General features: G+C 37.5%; 2 protein-coding genes across 9 annotated transcripts in view; one reads left to right on the forward strand and one right to left on the reverse strand.

Moving 5' to 3' along the window:
• PDE7A (phosphodiesterase 7A) overlaps nucleotides 1–17,290 on the forward strand; it is a 126,091-nt gene that overhangs the window by 89,286 nt on the left and 19,515 nt on the right. For all 3 annotated transcript variants that reach the window (XM_032759658.2, XM_058444258.1, XM_032759659.2), the window contains exons 4-6: nucleotides 6,677–6,828; nucleotides 9,009–9,072; nucleotides 14,874–14,969. In XM_032759658.2, the coding sequence (XP_032615549.1) occupies nucleotides 6,677–6,828; nucleotides 9,009–9,072; nucleotides 14,874–14,969 (312 nt within the window). The remainder of the gene's footprint in view (nucleotides 1–6,676; nucleotides 6,829–9,008; nucleotides 9,073–14,873; nucleotides 14,970–17,290) is intronic.
• The window catches only part of MTFR1 (mitochondrial fission regulator 1), a 182,761-nt gene that overhangs the window by 65,898 nt on the left and 99,573 nt on the right, over nucleotides 1–17,290 (reverse strand). For 3 of the 6 annotated variants that reach the window (XM_058444260.1, XM_058444259.1, XM_058444261.1), the window contains exon 8: nucleotides 12,314–12,580. The exons of the other annotated variants lie outside the window; for them this stretch is intronic. In XM_058444260.1, coding sequence (XP_058300243.1) covers nucleotides 12,329–12,580 — 252 coding nt within the window. In that variant the 3' untranslated portion in view covers nucleotides 12,314–12,328. Of the gene's footprint in view, nucleotides 1–12,313; nucleotides 12,581–17,290 lie in introns of those variants that run through there. 6 annotated transcript variants of the gene reach the window in all.

Consider the following 17,290-nt stretch of genomic DNA (forward strand, 5'->3'; position numbering starts at 1 on the left):
TTTCATGTACAAGATGAAGAAGAGGCAACATCCAAAATAGTTAAGACATGATTTCCTTGAATGTGGCTTGAGAAATATGGACACTTAATACTACCTTGAAAATAAGAATAGAAATAAAGGATGTGATTGTGGAATGGAGATTCAGTTTTCATTTGGTTTATTAATTCTATAAGGCCATAAAACAGGTAATATAAAAAGCTTCCATGATTGTATTTATAAGTACATGAGAAGGAACTTCCAGGTGTTACTGTAATTCCTCAACATATTGTTTCGACAGCACTAATTTAATGCCAATATGCTCTAGATGAAGTTTTACATTGTTGAGCTATTGCTGTTCTCTTGGGAACTGAATTCACTTTCCTCTTGAGGCTTTGGATTTGACATTGCATTTGACCTTTTATGTAGTAATTGACATGTGCCAGGGCAATGATGAATGAGGATCTATCCCCAGATCCAAGCATCCTGAGGAACTCTTGATTATCCATATAGAGTCAAATGGTAGGCATTTCCTATCACCTATTTCCATTCAACAAGAGCACTACATTCATTTAGCTAAACGGATTCCAAAGAGTAGAATTGCATTGACTGCAACTAATTTCAAAATGCTTTTTATTATTATTATTTTTTTTTAGACAGTCTCACTTTGTCGCCCAGGCTGGAGTGCAGTGGTGTGATCTCAGCTCAGTGCACCCTTTGCCTCCTGGGCTCAAGCGATTCTCCTGCTTCAGCCTCCCAAGTAGCTGGGATTACAGGCACCCGCCACCATGCCCGGCTAATTTTTGTAATTTTAGTAGAGACAGGGTTTCACCATGTTGCCCAGGCTGGTTTCGAACTCCTGACCTCAGGAGATCCACCTGCCTCGGCCTCCCAAAGTGCTGGGATTACAGGCTTGAGCCCCTGCACTCAGCCGTCAAAATGCTTTTTATTTCTGCATATGTTGAATACTTTTTACAATTTAAAAAAAAGATCTGTTTTGAAGGCAAAATTATAAATCTTGAAATTAAGAAGGCAAAAATGTAAAGGAGTCAAAACTATAAATCAAGTATTTGGGAAGTGAAGACTGGAAGCTAATTTGCATTAAATTCACAAAAACTTTTATACTCTTTCTGTATATACATTTTTTTTCTTTAAAAAACAACTATGGATCAGAATAGCCACATTTGGAACACTTTTTGTTATCAGTCAATATTTTTAGATAGTTAGAATCTGGTCCTAAGCCTAAAAGTGGACTTGATTCTGCAGTAAATCTTTTACAACTGCATCAACACACAGAAACCTTTTTAAAAATAGACACTCCCTGAAGTCTTTTGTTCACATGGTCACACACTGATGCTTAGATGTTCCAGTAATCTAATATGGCCACAGTAGTCTTGACCAAAGTCATTTTTTTCCATCTTTAGAAAACTACATGAGAACAAACAGATTGAACAGTTCTGAAGCTACTGTGTGTGTGAATGAACACTCTTTTGCTTTATTCCAGAATGCTGTATGTCTATTTTGGATTGTATATTGTGTTTGTATATTTACACTTGATTCATAGTAACTTCTTATGTTATGGAACTGATTTGCATTGAACACAAACTGTAAATAAAAAGAAATGACTGAAAGAGCAAAAAAAAAATTAAAAAAAATAAAATTGGAGAGAAAGTGAGATAGAAAACAGATAAAGGTGTTTCAACATAGACAGTTTAGAGTGTCTGATTTTAAAAAGCTAAAATAGTGGAACAGAGTAGATATTTAGAGATATAATTCAAGAAAACTTTCCAGGAATAACAGAAGATTTAAATTTGCATATTGAAAGAACATACCAGGCAAAAATGACCCAGAATGGTTAACAATGAGATATATCTTAGTAAAGTAATTGGCCTTTAAAGAGAAAGAAAGAATTCTGTGGGCAGCCATACAAAAATACCTAGTCACTTACAAGGGCAAAAATAACAAGTTTGCCTCAGATTTTGCAAGTTTTTCAATGCCAGAGATAATGAACCAGTACCTTCAAAGAAATTCAAGAAAGGAAAAGGAGAACCAAGAAAGACAAAAGACTACTGAAAAAAAAAATTGAACATTCAATAATATGAGTGAAATATATTGCTGTGAGATAATTTTGTTTTCATGAGCACTTAAGGATGCTACTAGAGGATGAACACAAGCAAATAGATAACTGGGGAAATTAAGATAAAAGGACTTGCATTACTGAGTATATTCAGTTTCTACAGCTAAGCCTAAAATGAAAGTAGAGATTAGAGTGAAAGGAAAAAAATATGCTCTGGTGACTAACAATACTGGAAGAGGAAAGAGGAAAGAAGATGGCATATAGAGTGACTTCCTCATATGCAATAACTGAAAATTAGAGGATGGTATCTCAAGCTGACAAATCAGGTAGTAGAAATATAAGCATATTTAACAAAACAAAGGTATTCTTGCAAACTGTAAAACTGTAGCAGTGCCCTTCAATAGAGGACTGGTTAAATAGATTATGATTCATCTGTATGATAGAATACTTTACAGCCTTATAAAAGAACGGGGAAGGTGTCTATGCACTGACAGGGAGAGTGATCCACAATAAATTAAAAAGCAAGATGCAGAACAGGTTGTAAAATATGCTACCATTTATGTAAAATAAGTAGAAAAATAATATATGTTTCTATATATTTAATTTTTTTAAAACTCAGGAAGGGCTGGGCCCAGTGGCTCACGCCTGTAATCCCAGCATTTTGGGGGGCCACGGCGGGCAGATCACCTGAGGTTGGGAGTTCGAGACCAGCCTGACCAACATGGAGAAACCCCCTTTCTACTAAAAATACAAAATTAGCTGGGTGTGGTGGCCCATGCCTTTAATCCTAGCTACTTGAGAGGCTGAGGCAGGAGAATTGCTTGAACCAGGGAGGCGGAGGTTGTGGTGAGCCAATATCGCGCCATTGCACTCCAGCCTCGGCAACAAGAATGAAACTCCGTCTCAAAAAAAGAAAAAAAAACCTCAAGAAGGATACAATAGAAACTTTAAGATAGAAGTTACCATTTGGGGGTAGGGCTTGAGACTGGTTGTATGGGGGACACATAGAGGGTTGAATCATTCACTGTTATTTTCTTTCTTCCCTCTCTTCTTCTTTTTGAAACGTGAATGCATTACATATTCAAAGATTCGATTAATGAAAAAAATCAAACCAGACATCCCCCGAAAGTTCTGGTCCTCTAGTAAATCTTAGACAAAACTTTGAGGTAGTTTTAGTTGGCATCTCTGCAAAGTCTCATGGGATTTTCATTCTCTTCCATAATATAATCTTGTTATGTGTAGGCTTCCTATATGAGGCCCTCAGACCCTGTAGGTGAAGAAGACACTTTTCCTTGAATGATCTTCCATTTCATCTAGACAGGGTCCATGTCCTTTCTTAATTTGTCTATGACATAATCAGTAATTGATAAGATGGTTCTATATCATTAAGTGAAGGTCATTTCTTATCCTGTTATGTAGGTTTCTTTATGAGATTAATCTTAGAAGGCATTGAGCTCCCATGATGAGTGATCATTTCCTTGTGAGTCAATATCTAATACTCATTTGCAGCTTAACTTGGTCAAAATAGAACTCTTGATAATGAATCTTAACTTCAGGGCTCTGTGAAACAGGAAACATGATTTTTTTTTTCTCAGTTAAGGAAAATGAGATATCAGAAGGTTATGACTTGTCAGAAGTTGCCCAGAAAATAAGAGTTAGGCAGGGGAGGATACCACCATGATTTCATGGTTGGGGCCTTGGCTCCCAGACAGTACCAATCGACTTAACCATTGACAGTATGTATCCTACCATGGTGACAGAGCACAGTGGATTGAATTGTTGGAGTTTCCCCCTCAAATGAGGCTAATTCATGTTTTGGACCTTATGCAGTTGTCCTTGCAAAGAGATTCTCAAATTCTCTCTTTCTCTCTCTCTCTCTCTCTCTCTCTCTCTCTCTCTCACACACACACACACACACACACACACACACAGACACACACACACACAAACACAGTGATTGTAATTTACATATATACATACAATGTGATCCTAATATACATACACACACAGCAATCCTAATTGCCAGTAATAAAATTGTTACCTTTTGTGTGTAATTTAAGATAAAGGGAATGCTGGTGAAGTGGCACTCATGACCCTGAACTCTGCTTTAGGTTGTTTTTTCATAATAAATACAGTACAAGTATTCTGCAACATTTTCTAAAAGTTTTCTAAGTGTGTTGGCTCTAATGCATTCATTGTATTACATTTTTACCTTGGTTTCTAAGGCTGTATTTGTAAAATGGAGATGATAATCTTTGCCTTCTTCACTGGATGGTAATGATTACTAAATGGGATAGTGGATGTGAACATACTCTTGTAAAACTGTGAAGTGCTTTACAAATACAGAGATGGTGGTGCTAGTGTTACATTAATTAGATCTTATCTCCTCCCCACATATTCATGCCATGCCATTCTGTCCCTTGCAGATCCACTTTTTTCTAGTAATAAAGTTAGAAGAGTCCGTTATATACTTAACATTCCTTTGCATTAGCTTTTCTCCTTCTGTTTCTTTTTCTGTCCGTACCTTCATCTGAAGTAAAGACTATTTTGAATAAGGATGTACACAGAATTTTGTAACGGACAGTAAATAAACAATACTGTAGAGATATAATTTAAAAACCCTTGTGAGTAAATAGGCTTTATAAACAGATCTGTGTTTTTTAATCCAGGTGTCACCCTATATTGGGTATGTGACCTTAGGAAAGTTATTTAATTTCTTGTAGGCTTAGTGTTCTCATGTGTAAAGTGGGGCATACTATTTATCTTCTGAAGTTGTTGATGACTAAATGAGATTCTTTTTACAAAGCACTTGGAACGTTGCTTTCATAGAATTTAATCTACCCAAATTTCTTCAAACAGACCAATTCTAGTTTAAACATAATCATTACTTGATGTTAATAGTTTTTACTATTTTGGTTCTAGTCCTTTTTATAAAGTAAGTTACATTAGTAAAGATCAGAAATTTAAGATTCACGATTGTTTTAGATACTTGCATTTTACTCACTGGAATGAAAAATGGAAGAAGTAAATCACGTAAGAGTGTGCGTTATTTTACTTCTTGTTTGTTTGTGTGTATGGGAACCTCAGAGCTCATCAGATATTTTAAAAATAGTATGCATTTATTTAATATATTTTACAATTACTTACTATATGCTTTGCATTACTATTAGGCTTTGGAATACAGAGGTAAAAAAGATAGTTCATGCCTGTACTAAAAGTCATCATTTGTTCAAGGAGACAAAAAAGTAATTATAATATCAGAAGTACTATTATAGATGAATGCACAGGGAGCTTTGGGAAGCCAGAGGGGGTGCTTCCCGCCTCTTCAAGATAGGGGCAGTGTACTGAATGTGCTTCCCAGGGAAGGTGACAGCTGAGTCAAGTCTACAAAGAGCCAGACTTGGAGCGTGAAGCCTTCTCTTCCAGGCTAAGGAAATGAAGTTCATATTAAGATGATGAAGAGCCATGAAATGCTTTTATTTAGAGCAAGATGAGCAGATTCAGAATTTCTGATAATTACTGATAGCATACCTGCAAGCAGTGGGAGCAGCATCAATTTTACCACCCTCGACATGGCTACCGTTTAACACCTGCCGTGTCTCTGACTTGTATATATATATTGTCTCATTTAATCCCGCACCCCTTAAATTAGATGTTATTGTCATTATACACATAAGGAAACACAGGGCTAGAGGTTAATAGAGGAGTGAGTGACTGGATATGCAAGAGAGAATATGTTTGATTACCTTCCATTTCACCTGGTGATTCTAAATTAAGAGAGATGATTTATTGATCCTCAGTCTTGATTTTCCTGTTCTATATTGTGAACATTTTACTGAATTTGGTTTGATTTTAGAATCTAAAGATAACGTATGTTCCCTGCAAGACAGATTTTATCCCAGATCTGTCATTTCATCTGGTGCCCAATCCAGGGAACTCTGGTTTATTCTAACACTAGAGGGAAAAAATGGCTATGTTAGACTCACTGAAAGAGAACATTCCAGTCTCCAATGTAGAACTGCATCTTTTCTAGAGCATATCACCTTAAATAATTTTTATCCCTATCCTTTAGAACACTTACAGGATATAAACCACTTTGCTCCCCCTTCTACCTCCTTTTCCTCTTAATTATCTTAAGTAAATATTTGAAATGATACCTCATTGGGATATGAAATGTTTTACTTGTGTAATTTTAAAATCTCATATGTAACTTAGGACCTGGCTTTTCTAGTAGTTTGAAACTAGGTTTTTTCCATGTTTCTGCTCCATGTTTATGTGGTATATTGAAGCAAAAGAGTAAGAGGTGATAGTATTTTAAAGTTAAAAAAAAAAACAAACCCCTGATTATTAATCCCGCCAGTCTTCATTGGCTTTCTAAATGCTGTCAAAATTGGCCACTGACCCTCATCCTTAGTTATTTCATTGAAAATAGAAATATAATAGAGTGAGAACTCACTTAAAAAAAAAATAAAATTGAAATAAAGTATCACTTCTCTCATGGAAATGTATAATTATTTAAATGAATTTTTAAAAATACTTGTACATAACTAAAAGTGGTATTGCAAAGATAGCATGTGTATAATTTTAACTTGCTATACTCACCTTTTATTCTTTTTATTTCAGCTCAATCTGAAATTGAAGTGTCTGTCTCTGCAAGGAATATTAGAAGGCTACTAAGTTTCCAGCGATATCTTAGATCTTCACGCTTTTTTCGTGGTACTGCGGTTTCAAATTCCCTAAACATTTTAGATGATGATTATAATGGACAAGCCAAGGTGTGTATAGTTTTTTTAAGAAAACATTAATTTTTTGATAAGTTTACTGAAGCCCTTTATTCCCCATACAGTAATGATTTATAGAGTCTTTTTTTCTGTCTATGAAAAGCAGTTGAGCCCATTTTCCAGGTTTTTTTCTTTAGAGCAGCTGTTTGTTTTATAATTAGATATTACAGAGCAAGGGAAATTTCTGAAATAACTAAAGTAGTGACAATGTTTTCATCTATTATTATAACATTACGTAACAAGGAGATCAATAGAACGTTAAACTACAAGATCTCACAGAATTGTAATGCTGGGAAGACTCTTAGAGATTACCTGATCTAATCATGTCCATATTCCATCAATAAGGAAACTGAGTCCAAGAGAGCACGAGGGACTTGTTTGCGCTCACCCAGCTAGTTAGAGGTAAACCCAGAACAGAAAGTTAGGTCTCTCTCTCTCTTTTTTTTGTGTGTGTATTAATAACATCTTTTCACAAAGGTCTCGTGACTTTAAATCAAATAAGTCTTCATAGTCTCTTGCATTGAGAGAGATTTTTGAGGGTTTAGATGTATCATAGTTAAACTTGTTGATTGTGAGCGTTATTCACTTCATCTTTATATAATTTAAAAGAAATGTCTTACTGAACATCAGGGTTAAATGAGCTTGTTTTTAAGCAAATGAGGATTTTAAATAATATTAAATTTGCAATGTATTTTAAATTATTCTTTGACTTAGTATTTACAGACCAGATTTTTGAGTTTGCGTAGATAAGTTTTTAAATTGTGTAGGTAAAGCTGGGGTGTCTTCTTTACAGTTACATGAAAGTGAAAAAAATTACTTCCCTGTTTAGTAAAAGAAATCAGTGGAAAGTGTTCATACCTGCTTTAAATGTTAAAACGTTTACAAGTTCTGCCTGTTAGAATGAGAATATTGATCTCTGTCATTTGCTATTAGTACTGTTATAATTAATGATTTCTACTAGTAGTATCTTAGTGTTGCTCATGTCAGCGTGTTCATAAATGTATACAACAGTGAACTTTTGGATATAAAATATAAGTTTTTTTCTAGAAAAAGTCCACAAAATGTTCAGGTTAAGAATGTATGGTATAAAAAATATTTGGTTTTTAGGGTCTTTGTAGGATTTATTTGCTTGGCTGAAGTACACATTATCCTAAAAGTTAATGTAGTAAATTGTGTTATTTTATAAGCATATTTAGATAATATAAGTAAATTTCCATAAGTTAGAAGTGTTTTTTTAGAAACTGAATAACAAATAATTTAAGCATGGTGTGGTATCAGTGTCAGATACCTGGGTTCTAGAAACAGACTACCTAATTTAAGATCCCAGCTCTATCACTTTAGAGCTGAGCAAGGTAGTTATTTTTTGCTTGTTTCTACGTCCCTAAAATGAGAATTGAAAACAATGCCTGGGCCGGGTGCAGTGGCTCATGCATGTAATCCCAGCACGTTGGGAGGCCAAGGTGGGAGAATCGCTTGAGCCCAGGAGTTTGAGACCAGCCTGGGCAGCATGGTGAGACCTTGTCTCTACAAAAAAAAAAAATACTAGCCAGGTGTGGTAACACACGCTTGTAGTCCCAGCTTCTCGGGAGGCTGAGACAGGAGGATTGCTTGAGCCCAGGAGGTCGAGGCTGCAGTAAGCCGTGTTGTTTGTGCCACTGCACTCCAGCCTTGGTGACAGTGAGTGTGAGACCCTGTCTCAAAGAAAAAAGAAAACAACGTCTGATAGTGTTGTTCTGAGTAGTAAAAGAGTGAGTAAAGTAACTTATAACAGTACCTGGAATATAGTAAATACTCAGTAGTGTCACTTATTTTTATTAGATTGTTTGCAATTTAGTTTCTAAACCGTACAACATTTGAACCACACTTCTGTGATGTTAAGTGATACTAGAATTCTTAAAGGTTTGCAAGACTGTAGCAATAAGCTGGGAAACATAACCTTCCTGTGCATTCATTAATTAAAAAACAAAATAATGTTTCATTTTTCAAATGGAGTTTATCCCTTTGGCATTTTTTTGGAGCCAGTTGAAAAAGTCATGATTAAAAGAAAAATGATACTTGTATTTTTTAAAGTAAATCAATCACTTTACATTTTCTTTAACTTCTCTATGGAATATCTCCAAAAGACAATGTTATTGAAATTAAATTACAGTAGAAATGTTTGGTTTTCATTTCAGTGTATGCTGGAAAAAGTTGGAAATTGGAATTTTGATATCTTTCTATTTGATAGACTAACAAATGGTAAGTGAAGAATTTGACTTGCTCAAGTTAATGTAGTCTAGATTACTGCATTGATGGTGCAGCCACTGGTGCGTTGCTTTCATTTACTGTACTAAGGTTGTGAGCCCTCTGCTGGAAGAGAGTGTATTAGTCCGTTTTCACGCTGCTGATAAAGACATACCCTAGACTGGGTAATTGATAAAGAAAAAGAGGTTTAGTGGACTCATAGTTCCATGTGGCTGGGGAGGCCTCACAATCATGGTGGAAGGTGAAACACACATCTTACATGTCGGCAGGCAAGAGAGAAATGAGAGCCAAGCAAAAGGGGAAACCCCTTATGAAATCATCAGATCTCGTTAGACTTATCCACCACCACAAGAACAGTGTGTGGGAAAGCACCTCCGTGGTTCAGTTGTCTCCCACCGGGTCCGTCCCACAACACATGGGAATTATGGGAACTACAATTCAAGGTGAGATTTGGCTGGGGACACAGCCAAACCGTATCAGGGAGCATCACTTTTTCTCTTTTTAAATGACTTTTCTAAAAGCCTACAGAATCAATCTCATAATTTTATGTTTTGATTATTGTCCTTAAAAGTAATCAGAAATCATCATTATCATCATCATCATCATCATCATCATGACTTGGCTGATTGGTTGGCAATTGCTACTGCTGTTATTAATAATAACCCAAAGTAAACATTATTAGCTCATGTTTTTTATTTTTCCTTTTTGGTTTGTTTTAGATTGTGGCCATTTACAATGACATCTGATGTTGCATGCCTGTTTCCTCACTAACAGCAGTGGTTCCTTGCTTTCAGATAGGGAATGGGGAAGAGCTGTAGCTTCTTTAGGAGGTCTCACCAGAATCTACAGAGTATGGGTGGTTTGGGGAAAAATGCCCACAGGTGATTCTAACCACTCCTGAGTTTAGTTTGGTTCTGGATGGAGGGGTCATGTTTTCTTATTCTCTTTGGGGACAGGAACATGTTCTGTAGGAAAAGGAACAGGGAATCACTCTTATTTAGGATAAAATTGTGGGCGTAATGGTGGTACAATTGAGGACCACTAAACCTTAGGCAGTTCTACCTTTTAGTATATTTTTATTTGGGTAGCTTTTCTAGAAATACAATTTCCTTTATCAAGAAAGTGTTCATTTCCATTTTTTAAAAAGTTCCTTCATGCCTGTTTTTTTTTTTTTTCTTTTTGACACAACTAAGCATCTCTTATTTGAAATGTTTTGTTGATTTGTGTTCTTATTCACTGGTAAAAGCAGTTCAACTAGGCCGGGCGTGGTGGCTCATGCCTGTAATCCCCGCACTTTGGCAGGCCAAGGCTGGTGGATCACATGAGGTCAGGAGTTCGAGACCAGCCTGGCCAACATGGCAAAACCCCATCTCTACTAAAAATACAAAAATTGGCTGGGTGTGGTGGTGCATGCCTCTAATCCTAGCTACTTGGGAGACTGAGGCAGGAGAATTGCTTGAATCTGGGAAGTGGAGGTTGCAGTGAGCTGAGATCGTGCCATTGCACTCAAGCCTGGGCAATAGAGCGAGACTGTCTAAAAAAAAAAAAAAAAAAAAAAAAAAAAGCAGTTCAATTAATGTTTTGCCCCAGAGCACAAAGTGCACTGAGAGGAAGTCAGTGCTGACTTTAGAATAATGAAATCACTGCTGTACTTTGAAATCACCTGCTTTTTCTTATTGCTTTGGAATGAAGCTCCTTTGATAAGGATGCCAAATATGTAAAATGAACAGGCAAATTACAACTTTATTTTTCTTGAGAATCAATGTGGGTCTTTTAGTATCACTCCATTATTCTCTGTAAGCTGTATGGCAATGCCTAGTGGAAGTACCTTTGTCTGTACCTTCTGTTTGCTTATGCACTGTTGACAGAAAATAAACTGGACTGATCCTAGGCAAAATTGTGAAGACAGTGAAGTTTGCCTTTGTCAGCAGAGCCACCCTCCTGCCTCCCTGCCTTTTTATTCCTCCCCTTTGCTATCTCTCTTCTACTTTTCCTTTGCCCTTGGTGATTAAGTGTTCTGTTCTTCTCCCTGCCCCCACCTTGGCCTGTACACACAGGAAAGACTCTGATATCATTTACACAGTTAGCCTTCCCTTGGCCCTTCTCCTTTTTGAAAATATAGGTAGTGAAATATCAGGTGGCCCACCTTCTTCTTGCTCAGGGAAATTCCCCTTTCCTAACTTAACACAAATATTACTTTAGGTATTATCTCAAGACAAACATAGATGAAACAATGCCACCCTTAACACTTTCAAGGTTTAGCCTTACATAAACTCTCACAGCTCATAGCCTATTATTAGTCTACTGGGACACTTGTCACTCATTGAAATAGTTGATTGTTCTTCTCTAAATTTTATTTTTAAAAAGTACATACTCTGCTAGTTAGGGGCATGGTGATGAAAGCGGCGTGAGCTCAGCAGTGCACTGGATGGGCAGAAGAAATAGCCAGCGGTCCACAGTAGTTAACTAAGCACTTCGCTTTCCTTTTGATCACCTCACTCCTTGAATGGGATTTGTGGACAGGGTGGCTAAATAGTTTCCCCTTAGGGTTCATTCCAGATCATTAGGGTTTAGTAGAAACCACTCATGGTTAGCTACCCACCTTTGATTTTAGAGGTGGAGATTTATACATTCAGTTAACTACAGCTATTCAAAAGCTCAGGAATTTTCTACTTAAAGAGATATTATTGGGGAACAAATGGGCAGAAGAAAATTCATTTAGCTTATATTATATAATGAGAATGGCTTTCCTTTTAAAACTGCTTCACCTGAAATGGATTCTGGATAACATACATTCATGGTATCCAAGTGTATAGTTTTCCCTTCTTGCTTATTGATCCAATGCTTTCTTGTGTTTCTTATGCTGATAATTTCCCAGATGATATTGGGGGAAGAACAGGAAGGCAGAGGAGGAAGCAAAATGAAGTGATTTGTGCCAAGACAAATGGTCCCCAGCTTGTCTGCTACAAGGAGGGAAGTAGTTATTGTCTGTAGATGCATTTGGAGTTCCTTTTGTAGGATTGAGGGAGTTAAGTGATGCAACATAGCAAAAGCTTGTCACTTGTAAAGCCACCTGGTTTATGAGGACACTAGCTGCCAGGCCTGCGTTGTCAGGGTGGCCTACTCCTTCCAGCCAGATCCCATCTGGGATCACCTTCTAAAAATGATTGAGGACCACTCTTCCATAGGCAGTTCTATCTTTTGATATATTTTTATGAGGGTAGCTTTTCTGAAAATACAATTTTCTTTTTCAAGAAAGTGTTTGTTTCCATTTCCATTTTTTAAAAAGTTCTTTTGTGCCTGGTTTTTGTTTAACACAACTGAGCGTCTCTTGTTTTGAAATATTTTGTTGACTTCTGTTCTTACTCACTGGTATTATAATCCTCAGTTGGTATCTTGCATGCAGCTTTTCAATTACATATGGGTAGTACACTTTAAGAGACTGGTTCTTGTCAGATTCCTTTGGTGGGGACATTACATGTGTTTCTTCACTGCACTTTGCCTGAATTCCAAAAGAGGGTATTTTCCCATTAGATTGTAGCTTTCTTAAAACTTACTCTACGTACTAGAAATGGGTAATTTGTTACATTTGAAAAACAATTTGGAGAGAACCTTATGATAATCTAAATATACAGAGAATGAATAAACATTCTAAAATATTTATATACTCGAAGATGGTTGTTACAGCAATAGTAACAGACACGTTGTTCACTTCTTCAGAAATGGCTCCACACCACATGGACTCGTGTTTGTACCAACAGAGCATATCAGGACCTGAACACATTTTAACATTTAATGTATTTAAAATGTAAGATTTGAAATGTTTTTTTCTTTCCACATGAAGGTGGTACGTCAGGTAGTTTTTAAAAATAGTCTCTTTTGGCCTGCCACATCTTTTCTGTCATTGCTCATGCAAATAATGCTCCAATTAATGTACTTTTTCATCAGCTGTGGTCTTTTGTTGGCAGTTGGTTAGCCAGTTTTAGATAACAAGGTTAACCAGTCCTTTATTATCCTTCATAAATATTGTTATTATAAATTTTCAATTTGGGACTAGTATGTCTTTTATACATTTTTGTAAGAGTCATCATAGACTATGGAATACTAGAATCGTGTATTTTATTGCATTATCTGAATGTTGGCAGTAATTTATGAGTCTGTGTGAAGGATGTAGTCTACTTAAAATAGACTTTTTAATATGTAGCCTATTTAAAACGTGGTCTATTTAATTGTTAAAATAATATAGTATATGTGTCCTATGGAAGTTTACAAAACTGAGAAATATAATAGGAGGTATAAAAAATGGAGAGTTACACCATGGAAGAGAAAACGAAACATCATAAAAATGGTAGTTTTTCCAAATTTAATTACTGTTCTTGGTGTGACTCCACTTGTTAGTGACAAAGGAGTGGACGTTGAGGATGAAGACAGTCCCCATCGCGTGTAGCAGCTCTTTCCAAAAACTCGGCTCTGTAGGGGGATGGAGCAGGTGAAACCGGAGGGGGCCAGGAGAGGCTGTGATTCTTTATTGTTTCAGAGATGAGAGAATCTAGAGCATGTCTGAATGCTGATGCTTATTGAGATAATATAGAAAAGAGAGATTGGTGGGGTGGGGTGGGGATAGGTGTACCTGATAGAACAAGGAATATCTCTGAGGAGGTGTGGATGGGTTGGCTTTTGAAAGAAAGGGAAACTTGGCCAGGTGTGGTGGCTCACGCCTGTAATCCCAGCACTTTGGGAGGCCGAGGCAGGCGAATCACAAGATCAGGAGTTCGAGACCAACCTGACCAACAAAGTGAAACCCTGTCTCTACTAAAAATACAAAAAATTAGCCAAGCTTGGTGGTGGGTGCCTGTAATCCCTGCTACTAAGGAGGCTGAGGCAGGAGAATTGCTTGAACTCAGGAGGTGGAGGTTGCAGTGAGCCAAGATCGCACCATTGCACTCCAGCCCGGGTGACAGTGCCAGACTCCATCTCAAAAAAGAAAGAAAAGGAAACTCGAGGGCTTGTATTATTTCTGTGACATATGAGGCTGTGGAGAATGAGGGGGTGGATGGGAAGTAAATATGTTGAAAGTTTAAGAAGAGCATAAAAGGCTTGAAAATAGGCATTTTAAAAAGTGAAAGAGCGATTTCACTGGAAAAACAATATGATTGCTGGGCAGTGTTGACTATGAGTTTATGGTGATATTCTGCCTAGTTTTGTGATTCTCCCTCCCCACCCCGCAAGCAACTCTCAGATTTTCTGCAGCTACTCTGGAAAAGCAAGTGGCTGAGTTCAGAGTTTTTAATCCTGATGATCTTGAGGTCATTGATGCCTCCTCCTAACCCTGTATGGATGAGAATAGACACATTCTCCATCTAACAAGGCTGCAGCCGAGGAAGTGTGCTCTGGGGCAGTCTGTTTCAGTGAAAGCAAGATGGCAGAGGCAATGTCAGGAGGGAGGTCAAGTGCAGCCACACTGAGTTAGGTTACTATGTGGGACAATTTTTAAAGTTTTCTATTGTCTATTCTAATTATTTTGGTGTCTTTAAAAAATTAATCTATTGGAAAATGTCTAGTTTTCAGTTCTTTGGTTGTGGAAAAGTAAAACAACAAAAATTAAATTTTTTTTACAATGAAACAAAGATGTGACATATAAAGTTCATAATTGGTAAGATGCATATTTTTGATAGACAAAAAGTGGGAATTATTACTCTTTCCATGTTTTATATTCAAAATCCATATTTCAAAGCATAATATAATTGTGTTGACTTGTATTTCCTACTAATGTAATGTCTCTTCTTTCTTTTTAGGAAATAGTCTAGTAAGCTTAACCTTTCATTTATTTAGTCTTCATGGATTAATTGAGTACTTCCATTTAGATATGATGAAACTTCGTAGATTTTTAGGTAAGTGATTCTAACCCATTAACGGTAATAAGATTTACATTTATACAAGAACCTGTTTAAGTTTTATCTCAGTTATATCGGTTAGCTATTGCTCTATAACAAACCAGCCAAAATTAGTGGCTTAAAACAACACACAGTTATTTAGCTCTTGCATCTTTGGGGCTGTTAAATGCTTCTTTTGGTCTGCGTGAGCTCATTTGTGCACCTGCAGACAGCAACAGGTGGGCTGCATGTTGGTTTTGTAGAGCCCTCAGCTAGGATACCAGGCCTGACCCATCTCGGCTCTACATAGTCTTCAGTTAAATTTAAAAGAAGCAGAGGAGTTTGGCACCATAATAGATTTACATTAAAAACAAAAAAGAATTATTTATTTTACAATTAGCTGAGCTTGTTCAAACAGTAGTGGCCGGTTTCCAAGAGAGCTGATGTCCCCAGGCCTCTGGAGCCCTGGGCTCAGAATCAGCCCACCTTCACTTCTGCAGCAAGTAGCCACAGCAAGTCAGACCAGGGATGCACTACACCTGCTGGTGCAAAGGCTGCAAAGTCACAGAGCCATAGATACAGGAAATCGTGAATACTTGATTTCATTTTGCAGTGTTTCTTACATTGGCCACAGATTGCTGACAAAGATGACACAATTTCTGTACTTTACTAAATTTTTGAAGGTTAAAGCTTTAAAAGATCAGGTATATTGCAGTTAGGTTTCTTCTTTTTCTGACCCCTAAAATCTCTTTGACAGTAGGCGTTAAAGATTATTTGGAGCCGGGCGCGGTGGCTCACGCTTGTAATCCCAGCACTTTGGGAGGCTGAGGCGGGCGGATCACGAGGTCAGGAGATCGAGACCACAGTGAAACCCCGTCTCTACTAAAAATACAAAAAAATTAGCCGGGCGTGGTGGCGGGCGCCTGTAGTCCCAGCTACTCAAAGAGGCTGAGGCAGGAGAATGGCATGAACCCGGGAGGCAGAGCTTGCAGTGAGCCGAGATCGCGCCACTGCACTCCAGCCTGGGCGACAGAGTGAGACTCCGTCTGAAAAAAAAAAAAAAAAAAAGATTATTTGGGGCCAGGTGTGGTGGCTCACACCTGTAATCCCAGCACTTTGGGAGGCTGAGGCCGGTGGATCACGTGAGGCCACGAGTTGGAGACCAGCTTGCCCAACATGGCAAATACCCCATCTCTACTAAAAATACAAAAAAATTAGCCAGGCATGGTGGCGCATGCCTGTAATCCCAGCTGCTCGGGAGGCTGAGGCACAAGATATCAACTCTAGTCTTCCTTCTTGTAATATGTACCAGTTTCTCCTGGTTGGTTCTACCTGAGGAAGGAATTCATGATTCCTGGTAGTCTTTGTCTGTCCTTTAGATGGACAGGAGAACTTCAGAGAACGTCCTCTCCTGCATTTGCTGCTCTGAGTTTGAAGTCCAAAGCAGCATATATTGGGGTCTCATTTTCTGACCCTCATTGTGATATTTCATATAGTGCCCAGATCAAGAGATAGCTTAATTTGTAATTTATTTTTGGTTATATACAACTTTGCTTATTTACAGCAAAAAGGTTACAACTTAATGAAGGTTCACATAATAATTAGCATTTTATAGCAATAAAGTCTTTTAAATTAAGGTGTATACGTCGGGTTTTTTTAAAGACATAATGCTATTGTACACCTAATAGACTATAGTGTAAACATAGCTTTTGTAGACACTGGGAAACCCGAAATTTTGACTTGCTATATTGCAATATTCACTTTATTTTAGTGGTCTGGAACTTAACACTAAATATCTCACTGCTATGCCTATACTTAATAGTGAGAGACCATCGCATTGATTTGATATCCTTTTTAAAATCTTTCAATTTTAAGTAGAGAGAAATTACAAATTATTCAGGAAGTAATTTATTACTGTAGGAAAATGGTAAAACTGTGGAACTGTAAAATAAGGAAGTTAAGATGTTGCTGGTGGAGACATTTAATATTTCATACATGCTGGGCATGGTGGCTCACGCCTGTAATTCCAGCACTTTGGGAGGCTGAGGCAGTTGGATCACTTGAGACCAGGAGTTCGAAACCATCCTGGCCAACATGGTGAAACCCCGTCTCTACTAAAAATACAAAAATTAGTCAGGCGTGGAGGCATGTGCCTGTAATCCTAGCTACTCGGGAGGCTGAGGCAGGAGAATTACTTGAACCCAGGAGGCAGAGGTGAGATCGAGAGAGAGAGAGAGAGAGTGAGCCGAGATCGCGCCACTGTACTCCAGCCTGGGCAACAGAATGAGACTCTGTCTCAAAATTAATAATAATTCATATAACCATTTTTGCTAATCTGC

Source organism: Hylobates moloch, unplaced genomic scaffold (assembly GCF_009828535.3).
Source record: "Hylobates moloch isolate HMO894 unplaced genomic scaffold, HMol_V3 SCAFFOLD_9, whole genome shotgun sequence".
Taxonomy (NCBI): Eukaryota; Metazoa; Chordata; class Mammalia; order Primates; family Hylobatidae; genus Hylobates; species Hylobates moloch.